Source organism: Desmodus rotundus, chromosome 1 (assembly GCF_022682495.2).
Source record: "Desmodus rotundus isolate HL8 chromosome 1, HLdesRot8A.1, whole genome shotgun sequence".
Lineage (NCBI taxonomy): Eukaryota > Metazoa > Chordata > Mammalia > Chiroptera > Phyllostomidae > Desmodus > Desmodus rotundus.
The window spans coordinates 99,337,400-99,362,478 of NC_071387.1; the positions used below are offsets into that span (position 1 = coordinate 99,337,400).

The following is a 25,079-nucleotide window of genomic DNA, read 5'->3' on the forward strand; positions in this document are numbered from 1 at the left end:
CTTGGGAACCTGGCAGATGCCACCCTCTGCTGCATCAGGACCTTTGCACTTCCTGCCCCTGCGCCTTGAATGCTTTTCTCCTTCTTGGCCTTTTGAGTAGTTGGCTCCTTTCGTCCCCTCAGTGTCGGTTTAAATTGCACAGAAGCCTCCTGTTACTTGGCATTGGTCTCTGCACTCAGCTTGGCTCTCACAGCCTCCTCTTTGTCCCCCGCAAAGCACTCAGCACAGCTTGGAGAGGGCTTTGCGGACCCACCTCTCAGACTGTGACTTCTCAGAGCCCCAAGGTGCCCGCTCACCTCTTCATCCCCAGTACCCTAGTGTGCATCTGGGCCTCGGCAAGCCCTCGTGTGCGGACAGCACGAGCCAAGCAGCGCCAGCACTTCTGCAAAGGGCCACGTGCAGCCTCTGCTACACATTCATTTGGTCTACAACCCTGTAAAAGTGTGGCAGTGGTTCTGACCTCTGGGGTCATACACATGTAGGCCACTGGCCTGCTTTGGCCTGGGGACCATAGTTTGCAAACCCTTGGAATAGAGAGCCAAGGCCAAAGGTCAGGGGAAGGTCACATTTGAGTGGGCTGTGGCCTTTATTTCTGTGTAGCCCTCTTGGGTCAGAGTGGCTGCATTGCTTTTCAGACAACACAGGACCCTGGTGACCTCAGCGCCCCCTGCAGCCTTGGCCTGTCCCTGCTGGACTAGCCTGGGCTCTCTTACTGGCTGTCTCCATGTTTTGCAGCTCTGGCCAGGCTGCCTCATCTGTACAGGAACTTTGCAGCAGAGCAGTACGCGAGCGTGTTTGCCATCTCCCTGCCATATACCAACCCTTCCAAGTAAGTGCTGGCGTTCGTCCCCTGGGAGGCCAGCCCAGGGGCCTCTGCTTGCTGGAGGCCAGGCTGCTCAGAGCAGAAAGCCCCAGGGCCTCTGCGCCCTAGGATTGGTCTGTGCTTCTAGCTACTGGAGCATTTCCCTTTTCTTCTCACAGGTTCAATCAGTACATTGTGTGCCTGGCCCATCACGTCATAGCTATGTGGTTCATTAGGTGCCGCCTTCCCTTCCGGAAAGACTTTGTCCCTTTTATCACTAAGGTAAGCCAGTGGTAGGGCTGGGACCAGCTTTGCCGTTGGCTGTCCATGGCTGGAGCAGGGTGATAGGTGGGGAGAGAGGTCAGGCGTCATTCAGTGCTATTTTTACAGTGCCTGGGGGCTCTGCTGAGCCTGGCTCGCTGGGGCAGGAGCTGCCACCTCTGTCCTAGATCTGCAGCTCGTCCCAAGCTGGCAGCATACCTGGGTGGGGCTGATAGGTGCACAGGGAAGAAGCGTGTGGGTGCCCTGAGGGCCAGTTTCCCCAACCTGCAGCTCAGGTCTGCTCCACTCTGCCAGGGCCTGCGCTCCAATGTCCTCCTGTCTTTTGATGATACCCCTGAGAAGGACAGCTTCAGAGCACGGAGCACCAGTCTCAACGAGAGACCCAAGAGGTGTGGGGCCAGTCATGGGTGTGGCGTGCCTGGTGTCTGGGTGGGGTGGGGTCAGGTCTTCGAGTTGTGACCCGTGACCAGCATGACGCATGCAGGGCCTGGGGCTGACCGGCTGCCCCCAGGCCAGTGAATGGAAATAGGATGCGTGGCTGAGGGTGTGCCCCCGTGCAGGCCATGCTGGGCACCAAGATGCCCTCAGGTTTTGAGGCAGGGCAGGGCCTGTGAAGGCCACTAGTGCTCCATATTCAACTGGAGAGTCCAGAGATCTTTGCACCAAGGCTGTGGCATCGTGGAGTCTGTTTATTGGGCCATAGCCAGACCTGGCCTTGCCTGGGTGGCCAGTGCAAGAGGTACTGAGCTGGGGATTGGGATGCCAGCTGTGGGGCCTCTGGGCCTGGGTCTGACTCCATTGGATAAGCCCAGGGTTGCATTAGGGTAGCTGTGACTCCTGAGAAGCCACACACTGGGGTGGGGAGGAGCCCCAGGGCCTGAAGATCCTCCCCTGGGGACCCAGGTCAGTCCAACCTCAGGCCAGGGTGCCCCTTCTCCAGAGCTCACTGTCCAGCCCCTGGCCAACCAGGAGACATGTTCTTCTCTGCCATCACAGCTGCTTCTGCCACATCTGACAAAGAGCTGTGCTGGGCCTTGTGTTCTTGTTTGCATTTCCCTTGAATGGCTGCCCCCCTCCAGGCCTCCACCTTCCCACCTAAGCTTTTTTGGCTCTCCCTAAGTGGGAATACGGCATTTTCCAGAATGACCAGGTCAGTGCCTAAAGTCACAAGCTTCTGTCTCAAGCTTCTGGTGGCTTGGGGCCACTAAGAACTGGCCTCCTTTGAACAGCTACGTTCAGGCTTCAGCTCTTTCCGGTCCCCAAGCTGGGCAGTGCGGGCCTTCCTCAGGGTGCGCAGGACACCTGGTCAGCACAGCCTGGAATCTGCCGTGCGGCGAGATCCACACGTTTAGTTTGCACTAGTGTTCTTTGTTTTGGTATCATGCGTGAAACCTGACTTTTTCCTGTCATGTTTACAAGATGTATTTTCATGCATTTTTGTTTTCTGTTTCTTCCCCCTGCTAACTGGCTTCTGGCATGGTTTTTTGTTCGTCTCACCCACGGGCTCTCCATCTGACCCTGTGGCCTGTGACCTTTCCTCCTCATTCCTCCAATGGCTTGCTCTCCCCTTCCGGGAGCTGGGCTCCCTGGGGCTTGGGCCTTCCTTCCTCACCTGGTAGTTTGAGGATAGCCAGACCCCCCAAACAAGGCTTGAATAACTCTCCACCCGTCAAAGAATTCAAGGAGAGCTCTGCAGCCGATGCCTTCCGGTGCCGCAGCATCAGTGTGTCTGAACATGTGGTCCGCAGGTAGTGGGCTTTGTCGGGCGGGGGGCTCAGATCCTGGAGCTTGGCCCGTGAAGTGGTGCTGCCAGGCGGGCGTACCCGGGTGGCGGTGCATGGGGCTGCTTGCATGACTTCGTTGTCTGCCCCCGCCCTCCCTGGCTGGAGCAGGAAGAGAGCCCGAGTGGAGCCCTCGGCTACAGGGGCCTGCCCTGGTGAGCCCGGCCTTCGGTCCAGGGAGCCTGGCAGTGAGGGGTGGGAAGGTTGCATTCTGTCCCCAAGCCTTGTACGAGAATGGGCTGGCTACACGGCATCCTCAGGCCGGCCTGGGAGCCCAAAGCAGGGTGGTTTCTCTGAGAAAATGTCCAGTGGCAGCCCTCTGCAGGCCTGTCCCCAGTGGTCAGGGGCCTTTGCAAATTAAAGCAGCACCCATGCAGGTCAGGTGGGAACAGTCTGCAGGGTTTGGCCTTCCATATCATCTCTAGTGGGCTTTCTTCTTGAGCTTTCTTGTAGAAAAGGTCTGCTTTCTGTGGTAGCTGGAAGGGAATGGGGGCTTTTTTGTAGGGCAGTGGGGATAGTGGCCAACCTGGGAGGGGCAGGGGATACCTGGATTCTCAAGGGGTGAAGTCTTGGTCACTCCTCCCTGCTGTGTCCGGGTGCAGGTGTGGGCTCTCAGGGGTCACTGCTTCGTGCCGACCAGGCCGGGCTGCACTGAGCAAGGGTGACCTGTCTCCTCACTCGGAAGCCTCTTCATACCTTAGTGCCCTGCTGCTTGGAGACCCACTCCTCGCTGATGCCTGGCTTGGGTCCCAGCCTCAGGCCTGCTCCACCGGGTGGGATTTGGCTGGCGGGGTGGGGGTGGGGGGCGGTGGTCAGGGAGGCTCCCTCTTAGCTTTTTTCCAGCAAATTCTTTACTATGAACAAAACATGTCAAAGGGGCTGTGGAATTTGTACCAGAATCAAACCTGCAGAAGCCCCTTCTGGTCACTGGGGTGCATGTGGAGCACGAGGTGACCTGAGTGTGAGGGTGAAGAGCCGCACACAAAGCCCAGACTCTCCCTGTCCTCGATGGGAGATGGCCCTGTGGGCAGAATGCAATCTTTGTGCGTGTGTCCCCGGGCTTGCGCTCTCTGCATGACTGAACTGTTCTGCCACGAAGCCGTAGTCTAACTCCCCTGTGCTTCGGTGAGGGAGCATCCTGTCTTTCCTGCCTCCTGGCCTCTGCTCCCAGGAGTGGGCCCGGGTCTCCCATGAGCTCCTGTGCTTCCTCTCTGGGGTGACATGTCCACTCCGTTTGCTAAGCTGTGGCTCAAGTAGCCACGTGCACTGTGGGGAGGGGGTCTTTCTGAGCTTGGCCCTCTCAGCTCATGCATGCCTCCATTTCTGGTCCCCGGTGGTAGATGACGTGGCCTTCCCAGTGCCCTGACCTTGCCGTGGTCTCTCCTTCCAGCAGGATCCAGACCTCCCTCACGAGCGCCAGCTTGGGGTCTGCAGATGAGAACTCGATGGCCCAGGCTGATGACAACTTGAAAAATCTCCACTTGGAGCTCACAGAAACGTGTCTGGATATGATGGCCAGATATGTGTTCTCCAACTTCACGGCAGTCCCCAAGAGGTGTGGGCCAGGCTCCAGGGTCGGGATGGCGGGGCACAGGGCCCAGCTTTTCTTCTATGACTTAATTGGTCAAAGCAGTGGCAGCAGGCGCGGTCTGCGGCCCCCTTCCTCTGGGTCGCCCCGGGCAGGGCAGCTCTGCACGTCTGAGGCTCCCCCTTCTCTAGGCGAGAGAGCTCTGGAAGCCAAGATGCCCACCCAGAGCTCCCACCGGGTGTGGTGTCCAGAGGCAGAGCCCATGCTCCTGTGCTTTCAGGTCCCCAGTGGGAGAGTTTCTCCTGGCTGGCGGTAGGACCAAAACCTGGCTGGTTGGGAATAAGCTTATCACCGTGACAACGAGCGTGGGGACTGGAACCCGGTCACTGCTGGGCCTGGACTCAGGAGAACTGCAGGGCAGCCCGGAGCTGAGGTGACTACGTCCCACCCCCTGCCTGCTGAGCCTTGACAGAGGCTGTCCCGAGCCCAGACCTCCATGGGATGGTGCTCTGCCGGCCTGGAGCCCATGGGGCGCCCTGGTCACGCTCTGCACGGACCCTTCTGTCCTCAGTTCTGACCTCAGCACGCACATGAGACAGACAAAAGAGGCACCCGCCAAGCTGGAGTCCCAGACCGGGCAGCAGGTGTGCCTTGGGGCCCGGGACCGGGTCCGCTCCATGTCCGGTGAGCCTCCTCTCCGCTCCCTCACGGGTGTGTCTGTAGATCTCCGTGCTCAGGGAGGCCCCTGGGAGGCAGGGGACAAGGTGGGTGGCTTCAGGCCTGGCCCAATTCCTGACTAGCTGGGGTACTACCCCTGTGAGCCCTCATCATGGGTGTGGGGGAGGCGCGCCTTGTACGCAGCCACGGCCCGAGGACCCCTTGCTGCCGGGAGTCAGTGCTCATGGCCACTGTTTTCTGGAGCCCTTCATAGCCCTGGCCCTGAGCCTAGCTCACCGCCGGGGCTTTTCTCTGATGCAGCTGGAATGAGCACTGGTCCAACTATGCGGAGGGTGCCAGGGCCCCTTTCTGTGGCTCTGGGTCCCCTGAAGCTGCCACCATAATAGGACTGTGCCCAGACAGAGCTGTCCTGAGCTGTGCTGGGCACTGACTTGGCTTCTTGGCCAGACGGGCCTTGCTTGGGTGGAGCAGCCAGGAGTGTGCTGGTGCCTGAGCAGGAGGTGGTCACCAGCCCTCCTGCCCTCATCCCCCTCAGGGGGCCACGGCCTTCGCATTGGTGCCCTGGACACTCCAGCCTCCCACTACCCCAGTGGCCCTACCCTCCCGGGCCCACAGACTACACCAGCCAATAAGCCTGAGAAGGCCTCAGCTAGCACCCAGCTCCCGGTGCGGAAGGAGAAGACGAACCTGGCGGCTTATGTACCCCTGCTGACCCAGGGCTGGGCGGAGATCTTGGTCCGGAGGCCCACAGGTACTGAGGGGGTGGCGCTGCACTTAGCCAGCCTAGGTCTCTATTACACGTAGTGTGGAGCAGTTACCCATAAGGGGGACACACGGGAGTGAGCAGCAGGCAGCTGGGCCACAGGGTCATTTTGGAGGTGACTTTTGAGTTAAGTCCCCAGAGGTGAACAGTGAGGGAGATGCTGGCGGCATGACAGTCTGCTCAGGTGCCACGGCCAGGTGCCGGAGACCAGTGGCTTATATAACAGAAATGGCTTTCCTCCCGGTCCTGGAGTCTGGAAGTCTAGGATTAAGATGTCAGTGGGACTGGTTCCCCCCGAGGCCTTGGCTGGTAGATAGTTACCTTCTCCCTGTGTTCCCATACCCTCGCTCCTCTGTTTATGCCCGAATCTACTCTTATGAGGACGCTAGTCAGATTGGCTAGAATGCACCCATGTGACCTCGTTTTACCTTAGTTAGTTATTTAAAGAATTTATCTCCAAATATACTCACATTCTGAGATCCTAGGGGTTAAGAATTCAACGTGAAATTTGGGGGCACAATCAGCCCATTACAGGTATTTCAGGCTAAAGGAAGGACTTATAAGCCAAGACCCAGGGTTCAAGAGGCACCTCGGTCGCAGTGTGGGCCAAGTGGTGACCAGATGGTGAGAGGGAGGGGGTGTTGGGCCCTGTGGAGGCCTCAAGTGCTGGGCATGAGGCAGTGGGGATGGAGGCTGGGAGAGGCTCCTCACTCGTGTCTTAGCTTAGTCCCCTGGTTCTGGCTGGTGATGGGCAAGCTAGAGGTGGGAGACCAGGTGAGAGGGGCCAGATGGGGTAGAAGGAGGTGGGTCAGGGTCAGGTGAGAGACTAGGGATGTGAGGATGCTCAGAAAGAAAGGTCAAGTCTAGTTGTAGGCCATGGGCCTTGTGGGGAGGAGGACCTTCCCAGCTGGGCCCTCCCTTCTCAGCCCAATTGGGAGGAATCTGCTGCTTTGCTGTGCCTCCTGAGCCTGGCCTGGGTGCAGAAGCTGACCTGGGGCAGCCGTGTGCTCATCACTGAGGCGGGTGTCCCACCAGACAGGTGTTGCCCTGATCTTGGGGCCTGGGGGACCTGGGGGTAGGAACATCAGGACAAAGTCAGGGACGTGCCTTGAATAGGGCCTGGTCCTTCTGCTTGCTCTTACTCTGCTTTGAGCTCACAGACCCCCCCCCCCCCCGCCCCCGCAGGCCCCAGGTGCATGCCCTTGAAGGTCGAGGTACCAGGGGCTACGCAGGGAGGGCTGGAAGGGGGTGGCTGGTCAGATACATGGGCTTGCAGCCTGAGGGGTGCTGCCTTCCCTCCCCAGGGAACACCAGCTGGCTGATGAGCCTGGAGAACCCACTGAGCCCCTTTTCCTCGGACATCAACAACATGCCCCTGCAGGAGCTGTCCAATGCCCTGATGGCCGCAGAGCGCTTCAAGGAGCGTCGAGACACAGCCCTGTACAAGTCACTCTCGGTGCCGGTAGCCAGCTCAGCCAAGCCCCCGCCACCCCCACGTTCTAACACAGGTGAGCACTGGCTCACCTGCCACCTGGTGCGCACCATCTGATGGCATGTGGTACGCTGCACTGTGGGGACATGCCCGGGATGGGGTCCCTGAATCTTTCTTGGTACTGCTAGCCTCGGGCAGCGAGACGAGGCTGACTCGTGGGAGGATGCCATGCTCCCGACCCTGATGTTTAGGGGCAGGGCCTGCTCTAGCAGAAGCAACTCTCTGGAGACTGGGTATTGGTAGAGGGGCAGGCTTGATGTCCCTTTGCTGGTCTCACTCACAGGAAGGATGTGGGCAGGATTCTGGGAAGCCTTTGCCCTCAACCCTCCTCGGGATGCCCAGTGTGTGGGGCTACAGGGGTGGCCCCATTTTTGCTGGGGTGGGGGTGTAGATGCACCAAGCATAGAGCCTGAGCCTTTCCACAAGCTCTAGTGCTTCTGCCTGGCTGGGCTAGGGCCCTCCGGCCACAGATAGCATTTAGAGGCTGAGCTCTGTTCCTGAGAAGGAGGGATGCACTCCCCTCCCCAAAGTCCACTCAGGCAGCTGAGACCCCGTGTGTGCCCCACCCACTGCCTCCCTGGATGCTGCTGGCCCTCCCCTCTCTCTCCAGGCTCCGGGTCTGTGCAGGACTAGTGGTGCCTGTCCTTTCTGTTCAACCTGTGCATAGTCTCTCCTCTGCTGACCGGCCGCTCACAGCTTCCCTTGCAGTGGCCTCTTTCTCCTCCCTGTACCAGCCCAGTTGCCAAGGAAAGTTGCATAGGAGCATTGCCTGGGCAGGTATTCATGCATCTCCTTAGGAAAGTATCGTTTGCTGCAGAGCCCTGCTCTGCCTCATAGGTTTCACTGTCCCTCATCTGCTCACTCTCCATGATCCCGCCAGCCTCTCATCGCGCTCCAGGAGCAGGGCCCCAACTCGCATGAAGACATCTGTGTGGAATGTCTTTGCTTTGCTGGCAGGAACCTCTCTGCCTGTGCCTTTGTGGTTGATCTTTGTTCCCGGCCTGGACGGGCTTTCCCAGCCCTGGGGCTCAGCCAAGCCGCCCTTGCCCTGGCCTCTGGTGGTCTGATTAGTTTTGTGAACTCACGAATTGAGCTGTGTCTGCCTTTCATCATGGGCTGGCTGAGGGCCTGCAGACTGGCCTCTGGTCTGTTGCCCCCAGGCCCTGGCAAGGGACTGATGCAGCACTCTGGCCCACCTGCGTCCCCACGTGCGGGCAGGAACCAGCTAGGAAAGGGCAGTGAGCAGATGGTGTCTGGCAGGCAGCTAATGGACGACACGTGTGCAGGACTCTGTGCAGGTGGCTTCTCACCCTGCCCCTGGCCCTGACACTGCACAGGAAATGCTGCTTTGGGGCATCGTGCCTTCTCCTGAGCACGCCTGGACTTGGAAGGCAAGCCTCTGCTTCCCAGAACAAGCCCCCCAGTGTGTCCACACAGGGACTTCTCCTGCATCAGTGTTTGCTGCAGTCCAGGCTGGGAGGAGTTCAGGCCTCCTTCCCAGTTCCTGGGCTGATCCAGCCACTCCTTCTGAGCTGAGGCCTCATCTCAGGTGTTGCTCCTTCCTCTCGGGGTCCATCTGCCCTTACCTCCCTGCCTTGCTGAAGGAGCAGAGGAAAGCTGGAGGACACCAGGCCAGGTCGATGGGGATTAGAGGAGCCAGATGACCCCTCATGCTGACCCCCCAGGAGCCCAAGTCAGAGTCACCCTGTGTCAGAGCTCTCACCCATGCCCCTCAGAATGCCCTTCTCCAGCTGGCTTGGTGGGTGGGGGTGGCTCAGAGGCACAGGCAAGGAAAGCCTCGGGTGTCTCCGCTGAGGGCAGCTATACCCTAGCGTGGGGGAAAGGCTGGTGCCTTTGAGGCCACAGGAGCTCCCTGGGCCGGGCCAGCACCCAGCAGCCCTGCCTGTGTCCTCCCAGACTCTGCCGTGGTTCTGGAGGAGGGAAGTCCGAGTGAGGCTAATTTGCTGGCAGAGCCCCCGGAGTTGGAGGACTTTGAGGCAACACTGGGCACAGACAGGCACTGTCGGCACGCCGAAGCTTACAGCAGGGTGAGTACAGCTGGGCACCAGAGCCGCCGGCCCGTTGGGCCCAATGGCTACTCTCCATCTGGGCCTTCAGGGCCAGGCTCACTTTTAGACCTCACCCTGAGCCACTGGGTGTGGGCAGAGGGGTCAGACTGAGGGGGGTTTGAAGTGGAAGGGCAGGGCTGAGGGAGGGTTGGGGTCAATGCAAAGGGATAGGGTCTCAGGCAGATGGATGGTGGGGTCCCTCCACTCTAGGCTTTGTGGCTCTGAACTTGGGTGAGTCCTTTACCCCCTTTCTCATATAAAAAAATGGCTTGCTGTTCTTCCAGTCTCTAAGGCTCAGACAGTGAATTTCCCAGAGCTCCATCTGGGGATAGCTTCTCTGGTGGCATTGTTTGGTTTGTGGGGCTCTTGGCTCTGCTCAGCTTGGGGCACAGGCAGGTGCTCTCTCTACCCTCTACCCTCTTGCCCCTGCGTGATGGGGTGGGGTGGGGTTGGGACCACCCGCTTGTGCAGGGGTGCTCTGTGGCCCTGAGGCCTCAGTGTCAGGCCTCATTGCCTCCCAGTGAGCCCCAGGGGGCGCGGTGGGCCAGGCTCACTTCAGACCTCAACCAGTGACGGTTCTCTTGGGATACATTCTTTCCAGTCATCTTCAACCTCTAGCCAGGAGGAGAAGTCATTCCGCGCAGAGGAGCTGTCTGCTGGGGGGATCCCCATTGAGCGGGCCGTCTCCTCCGAGGCAGCCCGGCCGTCTGTGGACCTTTCTTTCCAGCCCTCACAGCCCCTGAGCAAGTCCAGCTCCTCACCTGAACTACAGACCCTGCAGGACATCCTCGGGGACCCTGGGGACAAGGCTGACGTTGGCCGGCTAAGCCCCGAGGCCAAAGCCCGGTCACAGTCAGGGATCCTGGATGGGGGAAGCACTGCCTGGTCAGCCATGGGCGAAGCCAGCCAGGGCCCCACCCATGCTGAAGGTCCCATGCCTTCCAGCTGTCCCCGCTCCCCCAGTGGCCTGCGACCCCGAGGCTACACCATCTCTGATTCGGCCCCATCACGCAGGGGCAAGAGGGTGGAGAGGGACTCCTTCAAGAGCAGAGCTGGAGCCTCCAATGCTGACAAGGTGCCGGGCATCAACCCCAGGTGAGCCTCGCCCCCAGGCTGGAGCTCCTGGACGTTCCTGTGGGAGTGTGACACCTAAGCAGCCCTGGGCAGAAAAGGCGGGGGACAGGCCCACGTGTCCTCTGTCCTGGGGCTGGTCGGAGCCACAGGAGAGGGCATGGTGATGGAGTGCAGGCCCTGCTGCTTCCTGTGTGTGCTGTGGCCACACTGGCCGTGACCTCGATCTGGGGTCTGCAGCGCTAAGCGCAGCCCTCCTCATCTCTCCCTCTGCAGCTTTGTGTTCCTCCAGCTCTACCACTCGCCCTTTTTTGGTGATGAGTCCAACAAGCCAATCCTTTTGCCCAATGAGGTGGGCATGCCTTTTCTCCCCTCAGGGGCCCCCTGGATCCTGGGCGCAGGGCTCAGTGGGATGGCCAGCTCTGGGCAGTGGAAGCAATAGCCCAGGCCTGTGGCAGCCTGCGTTAATCTCCCTGGGTGGGGAGAGCCCTCCCTTGGGTAGGCATCTGGCTGAGGCTGGCCGGGCAGGGCTGGTGGCAGGGGACAGCCACTGCCCCAGACTGAGGCAGGGCTCTGTGGCTACAGTCCTTCGAGCGGTCAGTGCAGCTCCTCGACCAGATCCCGTCATACGACACACACAAGATTGCCGTCCTGTACGTGGGAGAAGGCCAGGTGAGGCTTCTGCGCTGGCGGGGGCTGCCCAGCTGCCAGGGAAGAGCTGGGCAGCCTTCCTGCCTGGGGCGGGGACTGGGGGTACAGGCCCTTGTCCTCCACGGAGCTGTCACAGCGTAAGCTGCTAGAGCATCAAGTGGTTATTGAGCTTTGTGCCAGGTACTGTCCTTCTCACTGTGCCAGGAGTGAGGAGGACAGGTCGGTGTGTGAGCACATGGCACGCCAGACAGCCAGACAGTGCTAAGGGCTATGGAGGGGAAGGTGGCAGGTCCCGAAACTGCAGTGTGAGCAGAGTGCTGTTCACATCAGTAGTCCAAGGGAGGGGACACTTAGCAGAGAAGTGAGGGAGGTGAGCATGTGCGCAGGTGTGTGTGGGAGCATCCTGTGCAGGAACAGCCTGTGCAAAGGCCCTGGGGAGGGGCACGCCTCGTGTAATCAAGGGCAGGCACCGAGTGGGCCAGGGACAGGATGGGGAAGTAATGGGGAGGGGGCCGATCATTGACATCCTCATAGCCCACAGTATTTTTGTTCCCAGTGAGGTGGGCGGGCCTTGGATGGTTTTGAGTCAGGTGTTTGCCGTGACTCAGCGGAAGTCTCAAAAGCATTCTCTGGCTGCCGTGCGGAGGGCCGTGGAAGAGGGTCCTTGACAGCCCAAGTGAGGGGCAGGCCTGAGGAGTGTGGCGGGGCGGTGCTGGGGAATGTTAGGGATCTAGGTGTGTTTTGAAGTTTGATCAACTTCGCTGGCAGATGAATTATGAGAGAAAGGGGAAGTCAAAGATGTTACCTGTGCAACTGCTGCAATGGTTACCTTGTGCTGAGTCTGGGGTGACAACAGAAGTGGGGCTCTTTGCCAAGCCACACCAGTTACCCCCACCCCCCACCTCCCAGTCCCCAGTAGCAATCAGCCCTCGGGGCTCTTGGGAGCTGTGCTCTGGGAGGGGCAGGGTATGATGGGGTCCGCTGGGGAGAGGTGACTTCACGCTTCCCCTTCCCCCCCCACAGAGCAACAGCGAGCTCGCCATCCTGTCCAACGAGCACGGCTCCTACAGGTACACGGAGTTCCTGACCGGCCTGGGCAAGCTCATCGAGCTCAAGGACTGCCAGCCAGACAAGGTGTACCTGGGCGGCCTGGATGTGTGTGGCGAGGACGGCCAGTTCACCTACTGCTGGCACGATGACATCATGCAAGGTGTGAGCCTTCCCAGGCCATGGGTCCTCTCCAGCCCCATTCCTTTTGGCCTGCCCTCAGGGGAGCAGTGGAGGTGTCCAAGGGCCCAAGGTCACCAGCCTGAGCACTGAGGCAGCAATTGGGCTGGCACATCTGCTTCCAGAAGCTCTGCTGTCAGGGAGAGGGGCCACGTGCTGCTGGGCAGGCACCAGAGCCCTCTGCCTCTGCCGGCACCCCGCCTGGGCTGCGCCGGGCCCTCTCAGCTTGGCCCCATTCCGCCTCACAGCTGTCTTCCACATCGCCACCTTGATGCCCACCAAGGATGTGGACAAGCACCGCTGTGACAAGAAACGCCACCTGGGCAACGACTTTGTGTCCATTGTCTACAATGATTCTGGCGAGGACTTCAAGCTGGGTACCATCAAAGTGAGCGAGGTTGCCTTCAGGGTGGGTGGGCAGGCATGGATCTGGGCCCCTGGCCACCCTGGCTGGGGTCCGCATCTCTCTGGTGAAGTGCCCCCTGGTGTAGGTTGAGTGGAGGCAGTGAGTGCCATTAGTGAGTGTGCAGTGACAAGCAGGAGCACTGACCTGCCTTAGTGTCTCCCCCTACCAGCTGGGCCGGGCAGGTCCCCTTCTGAGCCCGTGTCCTTCTCTGTAATGAGGATGACGACGGCCCTGTCAGTTTCTTCATGGAGCCTGTGGCACCTGAGGTTTTGTGAGGAATAACCGAATGTGCACACGTCCTTAGCAGGGTGTGTGGCACGCAGTGGGCGCTCGGTGTGCTTGTGACGCTGTGAGGCTGCACGCTCTTCCCTCTGGCACCTCCTCGTGTCATTGTGGAGCCGGGGGTGGGGCCGGGTGCCAGGGCCTGGGACTCTGCCCTCTCCTTCTCTATGCAAGGGCACTTGGACGTGAGGTCCTGAGGGGAGGTGGTAGGCTCAGTCCTGGCAGCCTGTCACAGGGTGGGCATGTGGAAGACAGCTAGCTGCAAGGCCAAGTGGTGGGGTGGGGAGCCCAGTGCAACCCAGGCATCTGAGGTGCTGGTCCTCAGAGGGGTTCAGATTTGTTCTCAAGGCAACTGGAAGCCTTGGAAACTTCTGAACACAGCCCCCGCCCCCACCCCCGCTGACCAAGGCTGCTGGGCAGAAAATCTGGTGGAGAGCAGGCGTGCCTGTAGGGGGGCCTGCTCTTTCTCCTTTGCTGCAAAACTGGGAAACAAGGAAGGGGCCCGATGTGTGGGTGGTGAATCTGCTCCTTGAGGTGGGTGCTCGGGTGTACTGTTGCTGGTGGGTGAACAGGTACTTGGAGTGCAGGCTGGAGGGGCTCTTGGGACCTGTCAGCGTGTGGAAGGCACTGAGCCAGGGGCTGGGAGTCTGCAGGGCTACCCAAGCTTTCAGCTGACAGTGAGGCCAGTGGCAGCTAGGTGGCAGCAAGTGTCTAAGCAGTGTGTTGTATGTTGCTGGGGATGGGGGGACCTCTGTGACTGTTTGTCTTGACTATGAACTTAAACTTTGACAAATTCGTATGCTAGGATCCAGGTAGGGAGAGGTTGGGTTTTAGAATGCAAGGCGTTTGAAGGGAGATACGATGGCAGCCCCAGCCCCCAGGCTGGGTAGGAGGAAGTGTGTAAAGACAGTAATTAACACTCATGCTTGTATCTAACACTGATGAGCCACTGCTCGAGGAAGTAGCAAAAAGTGGCCCTTGGTGTTGGGGTGACCCTGCTTTTGTCCGGGCAGGGCCAGTTCAACTTTGTCCATGTGATTATCACCCCCCTGGACTATGAGTGCAACCTGGTGTCCTTGCAGTGCAGGAAAGGTGAGGCCTGGGGCTTGGTGGGGAGGCCCTTGGGGCCCTGAGCCCCATGTGAGTGCAGTGTCTCCCCAGACATGGAGGGCCTTGTGGACACCAGCGTGGCCAAGATTGTGTCTGACCGCAACCTGCCCTTCGTGGCCCGCCAGATGGCCCTGCATGCAAATGTGAGCAGAGGTGGCATCCTGGGCAAGTGGGACGGGCCGTAGGTGCCACCCATAGAGGGCTCACCACTCTGTCCACCCCGGCTCAGATGGCCTCACAGGTACACCACAGCCGCTCCAACCCCACTGACATCTATCCCTCCAAGTGGATCGCCAGGCTCCGCCACATCAAGCGGCTCCGCCACCGGGTAGGGAGAAGGGGCCATGGGCACCTGAGTGCAGCGGCTCCCCCAGAGACGATGCTGGCTGGCCAGGGGTGGGGTGCCAGCGACCGTCTGGGAAAGAACATGTGCTGCCATTCTGGGCTTGCTGCCAAGGTCTCCTCTCCCTTCAGATCCGTGAGGAAGCCCACTACTCAAACCCCAGCCTGCCCCTGATGCAGATGCACCCCCCAGGCCACACCAAAGCCCCGGTGCAGGCCCCAGCCGAGCCCGTGCCCACCTATGAGACAGGCCAGCGGAAGCGCCTCATCTCTTCTGTGGACGACTTCACGGAGTTCGTGTGAGGCTACACCTGGGGCGGTACCTGGCTTTGCTGGAACTCACGGAGATGCTAGGACGTGCCCGGGGCTCTTGATGGCTGTTGTCTGAGCGGCCTCGCTGCCGCATACACGGCACGGGGCAGTATTTATTTGCGCGAACAAATAAAGTAGTCATGAAGCCTGGGTCTGCTGCTGTGCCCCCGGCCCTCCATGTTCAGACAGCGACACGGGGAGCAGTCAGCCAACTCATTTATTTGGCCTTGTCGGGTGGGGGTAGGGGCAGGATCAAGGCTGAAGCTTCAGCCACGCCCACAGAAGCATTGAGGGAGGCCTGTCAGGCTGTTATCCGGGCTTCACCCCTTCAGGAAAGCATCATACAAGTATTGTCAATTCACCTTCCCCAGCCCCAGGAGCCAGCCCCAGGGAGGGGGGGGGTCTTTCCCCACTAACCACCCTGGGGTCCTTTGCCACTTGCTAGTTCTGTTCTTCCTCAGACCTGACACCAGCAGGTCTGGGCCCTGCCTCTGGCTGCCTGGCCTTGGGCAGGGCAGGATGACAAGGCCACGGTATAGACAAGAACTGCCTAGGGAGCAGTACTTCCCCCAAACAACGTGCTGTCCCAGCGCCTGCCCACGGCCAGACTCGGACCCAAGATGTAGCTGTCAGTCACTTTCTTGGTCCTGGCCACGTGGACAGGCGTCTAGGGAAGGAGGCCAGCTCTGCAGTCCCAGCCCCCCCCTCAATGCAAACAGTGGGTTCCAGGCCATGGCAGCTGTCAGGCCCCTTGGCCCTAGTGAAAAACAGCAACGTACAAAAATATATACATTTTAACCCCATATAAATTACTGACAATAGACACACAGACGGCAGCTAGAAGTGAGTGCACTCAGCAGGGGACAGGAGAGGTAATAATTTAGGGGGCGGGGAGATAACAAGGGGTGCAGGTTCCCTCCCCACAGCCTGGATCCTTAGCAAAGGGGAAATGTCTGCCCAGGAGGTGGGGCTGGGCACAGCCCGCTGTACCTGAGGACTCAGAAAATAAATTAGTGTCTCAGAGGCTGGGCACTCGGTCCAATACTGCTGTGTCCTCCCCACAGGAAGCTGGGGAGGGGACCCTGGGTCCTGACTGGCCACTTGGCCTCTTTAAAGTGCTGAGGCCCACAGAGAGATTCAGACAAGTGCTTCCAGCTCTCTGAGGGACTTGCATGCAGCTGTTCTGCCTAGCTCGAGACTTTGAGGGTGGCAGAAGGTAATACTGAGTGTTGCCTCTCTGGCCCTTTGTGCCAGAGTGTGGCCACAGACCCACGCCAGGGAAAGGACATGAGCTCAGGGCCCCTGGGGCTAAGTGCTGCTGGGGTGGACCTTATTCTTGGCCCGTAGGGAAGCCCTGCTGGGGCCTGTAGCCAGGCCAATGCCTCGACTGGCCCGGGCAAGGCGGCTTGGCAGGGCTGGCTGCAGGCCTGGGGAGGGGCCAGGGGGAGGAGAGGCTGAGGGGCTGGTCCTATGGCCTTGCAGGCTCTGCAGCCTTCGCTCCAGCTGGTAGACATCCTCTGTGGCCTGGTTGAGTCGATCAAACTGGGCAAGCAGGGTTTCAAACACAGCTTGGAGGCGGGAGGGCTCCGGTTCCCCCCGTGGCCCTGGCCTACCCAGGCCCACACTCAGCCCATCCAGCTGGCTAGAAGAAGTGGACAGACGGGAGGCATCGGAGTCCCCGGTTGGTGGGGGCACATCTGGAGATGACTTGGAGCCCCTAGATGAGCGGGAGGGCAGTGGCTCCATCCCTTCAAAGCGAACTTTGTGACGGAACTGGGGGCGGCACAGGGGCTCGGTTAGTCCGACTGCACCCTGGGCTCACCTGGGCCCAGGGCACGTCCCTCTCCCCCCCACTGGGCCGTACCCACCTCCTTGACCTTGCTGAAGCCCATCCAAAGGCGCAGTCTGCGCAGTAACAATTCCACCATCTCATAGTCCTGTGGCTCCCAAGCTGGGCGGTAGAGCTCCCCGCGCAGAGTATGGTACCGCCACCGGAGAAGGACTGCCCCCAGCCTCAGGGCACCCCATAGCCGCAGGGCCCAGAGCCCCGTGCACAGCAGGGGAGACAGGCGCCAGGAGTCAGGGCAAAGGGCAGGCCACCCAGCCCTGGGGCACAGCACCAAGAGGGCCTGGGTCGCCCTCATCAGTGAGTCCACGCAAGAGGATACCAGCTAAAGGAAAGGTGGCATGAGTGAGGGGTGCACCCTGGACTAAGCCTCCCCCTAGAGCCCCACTGTCACCTACCAGAATAGCCAGCTGAGCGTAGGCCACGGCAAGTGCCATCAGGCCTAAGGCTGCCCCCAGAAGCTCCGGCAGGGCCCGGCACAGCGTCTTGCCAAAAACCGACCACTGGCGCACAAAGCGCAGCTGCTGGGCGGCCTGTGGGCAAGAAGCGTCAGCTGACCAATCCTGGCCCAGCCCGCCCAGCTTCAGGACTGCTTAGCCCAGCCCTCACCTTGACCAACAGCAGGAAAAGCAGCGATGCGGCTAGGCCACGGGCTGCGGCGCTCAGCTGCGCCACCTGCTCAAAGCTGGTAAAGCGGCGCGGGCGTCGGCGCAGGAAGCGCGTCCACTGGCGGTCGGCGGCGCCCAGCTGGGCCAGGCGCAGGAGTGCTGCAGCGGCAGTAAGCGCCACCAGCAGCCACCGCGCCCAGGCCCCAGGCCGTGTTGTGCGCACACACCCCTCTCGGCGGCAGGCACGCGCCTCAGCCACTGAGAAATACACTGCGAACAGCAGCAGGCTCACCTGTGGGGGCAGGGCCAGGACCGGAATGGACGAATCAGAATGCATTGGGGGCGGGGCTGGAGAATGGGATGTAAGGGTGTGGGCAGGGTTGGGATAGGCCAGGGGCGGGGCCGGGAAGGCAGAGCCTACCGTAGTGAGCAGTGGCAATGAGAGGCCGGCGCTCAGGCGCTGCAGCGAGAAGGGGCGGACACTGAGCGCTGCCACTACGTGTCCGGCAGAGAGGAACTCGAGGCGCAGTGTGACGGCAGCGTGCAGTCCCACGGCTGGGCTGTAGCGTGTGAGCTCCACAAACACTGCGCGGCTCCTACGCAGAGGGAAGGGGTGAAGAATGGGACACGGGAGGGGTGAAAGGGCAGAAATCTCTAACCCATGAACCTGGGAGGCAGGGCCTCTGGTGTCAGGGATTGCATGGACTGGGGAGCTCACTTGGAACTTCTGGGACTGATCTGAAGCGGCAAAGCTGAGGGGTGGGAGTAAAATGGGATCACTGATGATTCGAGACCACCGTGGAGGGGGACCACCGAGGGCCCAGAGAAAGGTGGCAGAGCGAGGCAGCCTGTCTCCTGAGTGCCTGCCTACCTGTTGTCAATCCAGTTGTGCAGCTGCAGGAAGCCCAGCTGCGCTCGGCTCTCCTCCAGGCTCAGCCCCAGCTCCTGCACGTAGCCCCCGCTGTCGTACACAGCACAGTAGCCCCAGTACCAGACACTACGAGTGAGGGGTGGTGTTAGACACAGCCCAGCCCCGCAGCAACTGGGGAGCCATGCTGGCTGGGGCAAAGGGGCTCCTTTGAATACCCCAGCCCCTCCTGTGCTCACCCCAGTAGGTCCGGCGCAGAGTAGGCCCACATCTCAGAGCCATTGTGGGCAGCACTTCCCCAGCCAATGCCATAATCGCTGGTGCTGAAGCCACCTGAAGCTGCTGAGCACGTGTGCACCCCTGAGCCAGGAGGGTCTAGGCAGAGTGCTGAAATCAGAGGGCTGGGGACTGAGCGTGGCCCACCCAGAGGAGCTCACTGTTGACCAGCTGCCCGGGCTGAACTCCACACGATCTCCCCTGAAGCCCTCCCAGCAGTCCTTAAGGTGGATGTCCCGGTCTCACTGACCCACAAGGAAAATGAGGCAGGGAGAGGGTAATGGTGACACGGCTAGGGAGCCGAACCAGAACGCAGCCAAAGGCTCCTCTTTGGAAAACAGCAGGGACAAGTGCCAAAGTGGCCCCCAGCTTACCTTCCTTCAGCCGCACCTGCCGTAAGCGTGGGGGCCCCAGTTCTGGGCTGGACTGGTTCCCATGGACGTAGGGGAGCAGCACATGGGACATCCACGGCCAGAGCTCATCAGACCTGCTCGTACCAAACACAGTCATAGGCTCCAGCCCTCAGCTGCCCACACTGCTGGGGTCAAAGGCCCAGGGAGCACAAACACTGCAGCCCCAGCCCAGCCCACAGGGGGCTGCCAGTGCCGCCGGAGGGGACAAGGCACGGCCCAGCTCCTCAGGCTTGGCCTGCTAACGTGTGGGGACAGGTAACTCTGAGACGGGCTGTCCTGGGTGCTGTAGGATGTTTACCAGTATGTGGGGTCTCTACCCATTGCCAGCAGCACCCACTCCAGTCCTGATCACTAAAAATGTTACCAAGACCCTTCCTGATGTCCCCTGGGGGTGGAGCTGGATCGAGGGCGGGATCAGGGTGCACCTGGCTGGCACCACACCGTCCTGGCCCAACAAAAAGGTGTGTGCGTGCATGCAGGGTGTTCATACCGGGTGATAGCCAGGAAGGCCTGGCTATCTAACTCCTGCCTGATGGCACTTTGCAGGCGGTAAGCGTGGCTGTGGCACGAGGCGTCCCCGTAGTTGGCCAGCAGTGTCACCAGAAGGAAAAGCATGTACACCAGGAGGCTCTGGGGGACAGGGATGGCCCTGGTGTCAGCCAATCCTAGCCCAATCACCATAACAGGACAAGGCTTCTGGTCAGCAAACCGCCCATGGCTAGGGTGCCTGGCACTGAGAAAGGGCAGGACAGATGCCTTGCCAGTGCCCCACCTGGGGGCAGACACGCGGTTCCCTGAAGGCCAAGGACGCCATACCTAGGGCTTTGTCAGACCAGGCAGAAGGAGGCACTGGAGCTGGGGCAGAGCAAAGACTAGGGGCAGCAGGAGTCAGGGAGCCAGACCAGGGCTGCAGAGCCCTAGGGCCCTCTTTGGAGAGGACAGGGTGCAAGTGAGGTTTTTGAGAAGGGCAGGACCTCTAGGAAGAGGCTGCACTGGCTAAGAGGTAAGGAGGGTAGGAGGCACTGGCCGCCGCAGCCTGACTCACCCTCAGCATCCTGTGCAGCCTCTTGACTTTCCGGGCTTCCTCCTTTGCCAGAAAGAGGGCAAAGCCATGAGGGGGCCGCACGCGGGGCACGCGCTCACTCACAGGTGTCACAGCTGGGCTCTCCACCAGGGTGTCATCTTCATCAGGGTGCAGCCGCTTGGCCACCAGTGAGAAGTATAGGGCTTCCAGCAGGACCTAGGCGGGAGGTAGTGTCAGAGGGGCCCACGAGTGCCAGAGGCTGGCAACCTGGCCCCCCCCGCATCCCACTCACCTTGAGAGGCTCCCAGCCAAGGAATGAAGCCAGGAAGCTGGAGCTGCTTGAGAGGAGCCACATGACACTCACACCAGGGGGGAAGCTGGCGCCAACCCAGCCCGATAGCCCCACGGCCACGGCCACCAGTAGCAGACTGAGCACGTGGGCCAGGGCCGCACACCAGGCCGGCAGCAGTCGCTTGCGCAGGCCCTCCACCAGCCCTGAGGAGACAGACACAGGCAGGTGACTAGGGGCCCAGAAGGAGGGGCAGGGAAGGGCATCCTGGGGACACATGATCGCACCTGTCCTGGAGAGCTTTGCTGACTGGGGCTGCTCCCAGGTCAGGCCCGGGCTGGGGAGCCCTCTCTCCCCTAGCCTTTGCAGCATCAGCATCTCTGTCCTTTCCCCAGGAGCGCTGGACCTGAAGCGCAGGAAGAGGGGAGCAGCCAGCACTCACCTGTCAGCCCCACACACCGCCCACCTCATCTGTGGTGCAGTTCCTTGGGCCTCTCTGGGCATTGCCCCTCACCACCACCCCCAAGCCAGGAAGTCATGTCAGCCTGTCTCTGTCCCCCTCATTGCCTGCCTACTCCATCGACCTTGCCCTGTGGCTGTGACCTGTTCCACCTTTCTCCTGTCCTGCCACTACTCCAGCAGCCATTGATTGCCTTTACAACGTGACCATAGTGGCGTCTCACTACCTGCTCTTCACGCCAGCAAACTATGACTAGCTTCCCGTGCCTTGGGCCTTCCCCCTCAGGCTCCCCACTGCGTATGCACAGTACACAAAGGAGCCCTGTGCTGATGTGCCTTTGTAACCTAGGACTTTTGGACAAGGGCACATGCGTATGTCTTTCAAATTCCAACAGCACACAGCACGCCATGGGACCCAGACACCACGTGTCTCTCACAGTCCCACCTGCCCTTTCCAGCTCCAGAGCTGGTGCCCTAGAGAAAAAGAATAAGAGGAAATGGGGAGGAAAAAAAGATGGGAGGAGAGAAAAAAGAAAGGGAAGCAGGAGCCGGACAGGAGCTTATGGAGAAGACACACTTGGGAGGTGGGAGATCACAGAGAGAAGGGCAATGAAAAACATAGATCGCACATTTGTAGAAAGTAGAGTAATAATAGAGAACAGAAAAGACAAGGTGTAGCGACAGGAGGCACTTGCCCCACAAAGAACACAAGGACCAGGAGGCACAGCCGTTGGAGGAAAACAAGGAGGAGCAGCAGCACGAGGAGAGCCACAGAGAGAGGCAGCTGGTCAGGGGCCAGCTAGAAGTCAAATTTCTAGCCCCTCTATCACCCCCTCCAGTGCCGATCGCCAGCTGATGATGCTGGAAGGGAAGTCAGGACCCTACTTTTCCACCCTAGGCTCGAGCATCAAGATCCGGAAGAAGAGCCCTGGCTGATGTGGCTCAGTGGATGGTGTGGGTCAGTGGATTGAGCGCTGGCCTGCAAACCAAAATGTCGCCAGTTCAGTTTCCAGGTTGCAGGCCAGGTCCCCAGTTTGGGGCTTACGAGAGGCAACTGACTGATGTTTCCCACATCAGTGTTTCTCTCCCTCTCGCTCTCCCGCCCTTCCCTTCTCTCTAAAAACAAAATCCTTGTTTTAAAGATTTTATTTATTTTTAGACAGAGGGGAAGGGAGGGAGAAAGAGAGGGAGAGAAACATCAGTGTGTGGTTGCCTCTCGCGTGCCCCATACTGGGGACCTGGCCCTCAACTTAGGCAGGTGCCCTGAGTGGGAATCGAACCAGCAATCCTTTGGTTCCTAGACTGGTGCTCAACCCATCGAGCCACACCAGCCAGGGCTAAAAATCAAATCTTAAAAAGAAGTCCTGAAGAAGAGGGCCCAAGAGCTGATCAAAAACATCAACGAAAGCAGGCAGAAAGACCATGCACTCATGACCAACTTCAGAGACAGCCTCAAAATCAAGGTTCGGACCTGACAGAGAAGCTAGAGGGGAGCGTGCACCAGCTTTACAGTCACCGCCGCAAGACCATCCATCCGGGCAAAGCTCCAGCGGTTCACCCAGAAAATTGCAAAGATCAGCCATTTGGAAACAGAGCTTCAACCAGTGCGCCACTTCCTAGAGACCATGTACAAAGATGCGCGTGTCCAGCCAGAGGCTACCACTTTGGAAGAACAAACCCACAAAGCGGTGAACGCTCACAGCTTATGAGAGCTGTCGCTCAGTGACAGACACCAGGAGAAGGCTCAAAGGCCACCATTCTGGCCACACTGAGGAGATTGTTTTCACAGTTCTGTAATGAATCTTGCCACCCTCCCGCCAAAAAAGGCAGTGAGTCCAGCCACCACCATGGGCCCAGCTTTGGTAACCCCAGCATGTGGTTACCCCACCCCAGCCCCACACAGTTTACTAAATGTTTGAGTTTAAAAAAAAGAACAGACAATGCCGGCATTTCCATCATGCAAGAACAGCAGTGTGAAGTTATTTCTAGTCATCTTTCTGTACGTGCATATGTTTATATTTTAAATGTGGCTATAAATACGTTGTACCAGGTCATATAGCAGATATAGCATAGAATGCACGTAGAATTTTACATTCGACTCCATGCTGCGTGACAGCAAAGACACGTCTGTTATTGGGTGGCATTCACTGATTCCTTCAGTTCTCAACCAGTATGTCGACCCCCTGCTAGAGGCCGGGCCCTGTTCTAGGCACTGGGGAAAAGGAACAGAGTCCGTACACTCATAATGTGCACCCACAGCGTGGGAAGCACACAGTGGGCATGAACATTGCTTAATGCCCAGGAAGCAGGGCAGGAGACAGACCGGCGGCAGTATGGGCGCACGTGTGTGCCTCACTCTATTTGCAGAAGGCAGGAAGGAAGGTTCCGGTTAGGTAGCTTTGAGGGAAGAGCTGAGGAAAGTAGACCAGGAGGCTCTTGTCTTGCGGAGGAGCAGCCTAGGCAGAGGGAGCAGCAGATACAAAAGATGGAGCTGGAAAGGCAAGGGATGCTGAAGGGAAGTGCCAGAGGGACGATGGCAGGACAGGACCTGAGGAGGCGTGGGGCCAAACTGGGTGCAGCTGGTGGAGCATGTAAGGAGTGTACGGAGTCCTGGTGGGTCGCCTCCCAGCTGCCCCAAGGACACTTCCCTCCTGGCATCGCCCCTCTGCGTGTTTTCCTCCCATGGAGAACCAAGAGGACATTGTGGAATGAAAATGTGTGACTAACAGGGTTGGGCCATCAAGGAAACTGGCTTCTGCCTTGGTCTCTGGGATGCCCCACTCTGGGGGCACCGGCTGCCACATTGTGAGGACGCCGGAGCAGCTCAGTGGCAAGGCCCAGACGGGGAGAAGCTGAGGCCTTCCACGAACAGCCCGCACTGAGATGCCTGCAGTCTGAGTTGTCCTGAGCCCTGAATTTGGTGGAGCCAGGACGCAGCCACAGCTAACCAGCGCCCCAGCAGTGCCAGGACAGGGCCCGCCTCAGGGAGCAGGCTCTCTCTGCTGCAGGTGGGGCAGCAGGACTGTGCGAAGGCGGCCCTGGAAGCGTCTGGTCAGAAGAGGACGCTTGGATGGGAGGTGCAAGGGCGATGGAGAGGAGGCCGTGTGAGGAAGGCTGAGGGGCACAGGATTTGGGGCTGGGGGGTGGAAATGTCTCAATGGGGAAAACAAGTGCGCTGAGTAGGCTGCTGAGTCCAGGCTGCACTCTAAGTATCTGTGAGGAGAGGAAGCCGTTAGGCAGCCAGCCGGCGTCTGCACCGGGATCAGGAAGGGTGTGGGCTGGCGGTGTTTGCGGTGCTCAGTTTGTAATTACTACCCCAGGGTCTCACTATGCTGTAGTATTTAATCAACGGGCAACTTCTTCTCAAAAATGCCATCACGCCGTAAAATTACTGGAAAAATTGCCCTTTTTCTCCGTGTTCTGGGTCAGTGTGTGCATCTCAGTAATTTTTGGTTGCTTGAAAATTAGAAGAGTTAAAAGTAATGGAAATGCGGATATTAAAATAACATACATGTACAGGAACTACTAGAAAGGACACATGGACAGGATCAAGGGGGAGGGTGGAGGTGTGGGAGGGAGGGGGTTCAGCTGGGGTGGGGTAGAGGGATGGGGAGAAAAGGCACACAACTGTAATTGAATAACAATAAAAAATTAATTTAAAAAATAACATACATGAGGAAAGAAGATAATTCCTAATGAATCTTGTTAGTAATGAGAAATTCTAAAAAAACATAAAATCAAAATAGTCTCAGAAGAAAAAAATGGGATGTTGAAGAACCTGCCAATGACCCCTCACCACAGCCACCCTTTCTGTTCCTCAAATGTCCTTCACTCAGGGAACATCTGCTGGGCCACGGCCGACCCCATGAAGTCCCTTCAACAGGCGAGAGGCTCAGAGGACAAGCAATGTCACTCCAGCTCCACACTGGGGACACAGGTCTGGACAACATGAGGCCAGTCCCATGCAACAAGCCGGACTTCTTGGCCTGGGTCCCCCACACATGCCCCCACCCCCATGAGCTGGGCACTCACAGGCCCGTGGGCAGGTCTGTTTCTACTTGAGTGTCCTGGGTGGGAGCCAGGCTGCCGACCCCTTCGGCCAGGACCTGCCGGATTAGGTCTTCATCTAGAGAAAGCAGAACGTGTCAGGGAGGGTGTGGGCCCCTCCCAGCCTGAGCCTTCGAACCCTGCTGGGGAGAACCTGTGGATACCTCCCCACCCCTGCTCACCTGAAGCTGAAAAGTATTTGGCAGGCGAGGAGGGGCTGACCAGGGACAGACCATCCTCCTCCGGGCCCAGAATGTGGCCCATGCGGCCCTGTGCCAGCCGCTGCAGGGCGCTGCCCATGATGGACGGGTCACTTAGCAAGTCTGGCCAGCTGAGTGTGCCTTCACTGGATGGCCAGCACACCAGGCTGTAAACGACAGAGGTCAGCAAAGGGGGCCCAAGGGAACACAGCTGCACATGCGGTCACACACAGATATGCAGGACTTCCGAGCA

The 25,079-nt window shown here is 59.3% G+C and overlaps 2 protein-coding genes across 15 annotated transcripts in view; one reads left to right on the forward strand and one right to left on the reverse strand.

Annotated features, from left to right (window-relative positions):
- Window positions 1-14,948, forward strand: part of TSC2 (TSC complex subunit 2) — a 36,029-nt gene extending 21,081 nt beyond the window's left edge. For 3 of the 11 annotated variants that reach the window (XM_053928025.1, XM_053928028.2, XM_053928022.2), the window contains exons 23-42: window positions 736-829; window positions 982-1,084; window positions 1,379-1,473; window positions 2,704-2,832; window positions 4,256-4,420; window positions 4,674-4,826; window positions 4,965-5,077; window positions 5,607-5,822; window positions 7,139-7,342; window positions 8,035-8,103; window positions 9,244-9,374; window positions 9,997-10,490; window positions 10,743-10,818; window positions 11,052-11,138; window positions 12,141-12,327; window positions 12,593-12,732; window positions 14,046-14,124; window positions 14,194-14,285; window positions 14,372-14,470; window positions 14,617-14,948. In XM_053928025.1, coding sequence (XP_053784000.1) covers window positions 736-829; window positions 982-1,084; window positions 1,379-1,473; window positions 2,704-2,832; window positions 4,256-4,420; window positions 4,674-4,826; window positions 4,965-5,077; window positions 5,607-5,822; window positions 7,139-7,342; window positions 8,035-8,103; window positions 9,244-9,374; window positions 9,997-10,490; window positions 10,743-10,818; window positions 11,052-11,138; window positions 12,141-12,327; window positions 12,593-12,732; window positions 14,046-14,124; window positions 14,194-14,285; window positions 14,372-14,470; window positions 14,617-14,787 — 2,897 coding nt within the window. In that variant the 3' untranslated portion in view covers window positions 14,788-14,948. The remainder of the gene's footprint in view (window positions 1-735; window positions 830-981; window positions 1,085-1,378; window positions 1,474-2,703; window positions 2,833-4,255; window positions 4,421-4,673; window positions 4,827-4,964; window positions 5,078-5,606; window positions 5,823-7,138; window positions 7,343-8,034; window positions 8,104-9,243; window positions 9,375-9,996; window positions 10,491-10,742; window positions 10,819-11,051; window positions 11,139-12,140; window positions 12,328-12,592; window positions 12,733-14,045; window positions 14,125-14,193; window positions 14,286-14,371; window positions 14,471-14,616) is intronic. The other 8 variants (XM_071222013.1, XM_071222012.1, XM_071222014.1 and 5 more) reach the window with 8 other exon arrangements.
- A 46-nt stretch (window positions 14,949-14,994) lies between these two features.
- PKD1 (polycystin 1, transient receptor potential channel interacting) overlaps window positions 14,995-25,079 on the reverse strand; it is a 46,879-nt gene continuing 36,794 nt past the window's right edge. For 2 of the 4 annotated variants that reach the window (XM_053928018.2, XM_053928012.2), the window contains 14 exons: window positions 24,809-24,993; window positions 24,612-24,705; window positions 20,408-20,526; window positions 20,124-20,326; window positions 19,853-20,047; window positions 19,298-19,437; window positions 18,769-18,881; window positions 18,358-18,505; window positions 18,122-18,247; window positions 17,672-17,846; window positions 17,252-17,542; window positions 17,041-17,175; window positions 16,665-16,967; window positions 14,995-16,569 (listed from right to left, as the gene is read on the reverse strand). In XM_053928018.2, the coding sequence (XP_053783993.1) occupies window positions 16,105-16,569; window positions 16,665-16,967; window positions 17,041-17,175; window positions 17,252-17,542; window positions 17,672-17,846; window positions 18,122-18,247; window positions 18,358-18,505; window positions 18,769-18,881; window positions 19,298-19,437; window positions 19,853-20,047; window positions 20,124-20,326; window positions 20,408-20,526; window positions 24,612-24,705; window positions 24,809-24,993 (2,692 nt within the window). In that variant the 3' untranslated portion in view covers window positions 14,995-16,104. Of the gene's footprint in view, window positions 16,570-16,664; window positions 16,968-17,040; window positions 17,176-17,251; window positions 17,543-17,671; window positions 17,847-18,121; window positions 18,248-18,357; window positions 18,506-18,768; window positions 18,882-19,297; window positions 19,438-19,852; window positions 20,048-20,123; window positions 20,327-20,407; window positions 20,527-24,611; window positions 24,706-24,808; window positions 24,994-25,079 lie in introns of those variants that run through there. The other 2 variants (XM_053928017.2, XR_008427286.2) reach the window with 2 other exon arrangements.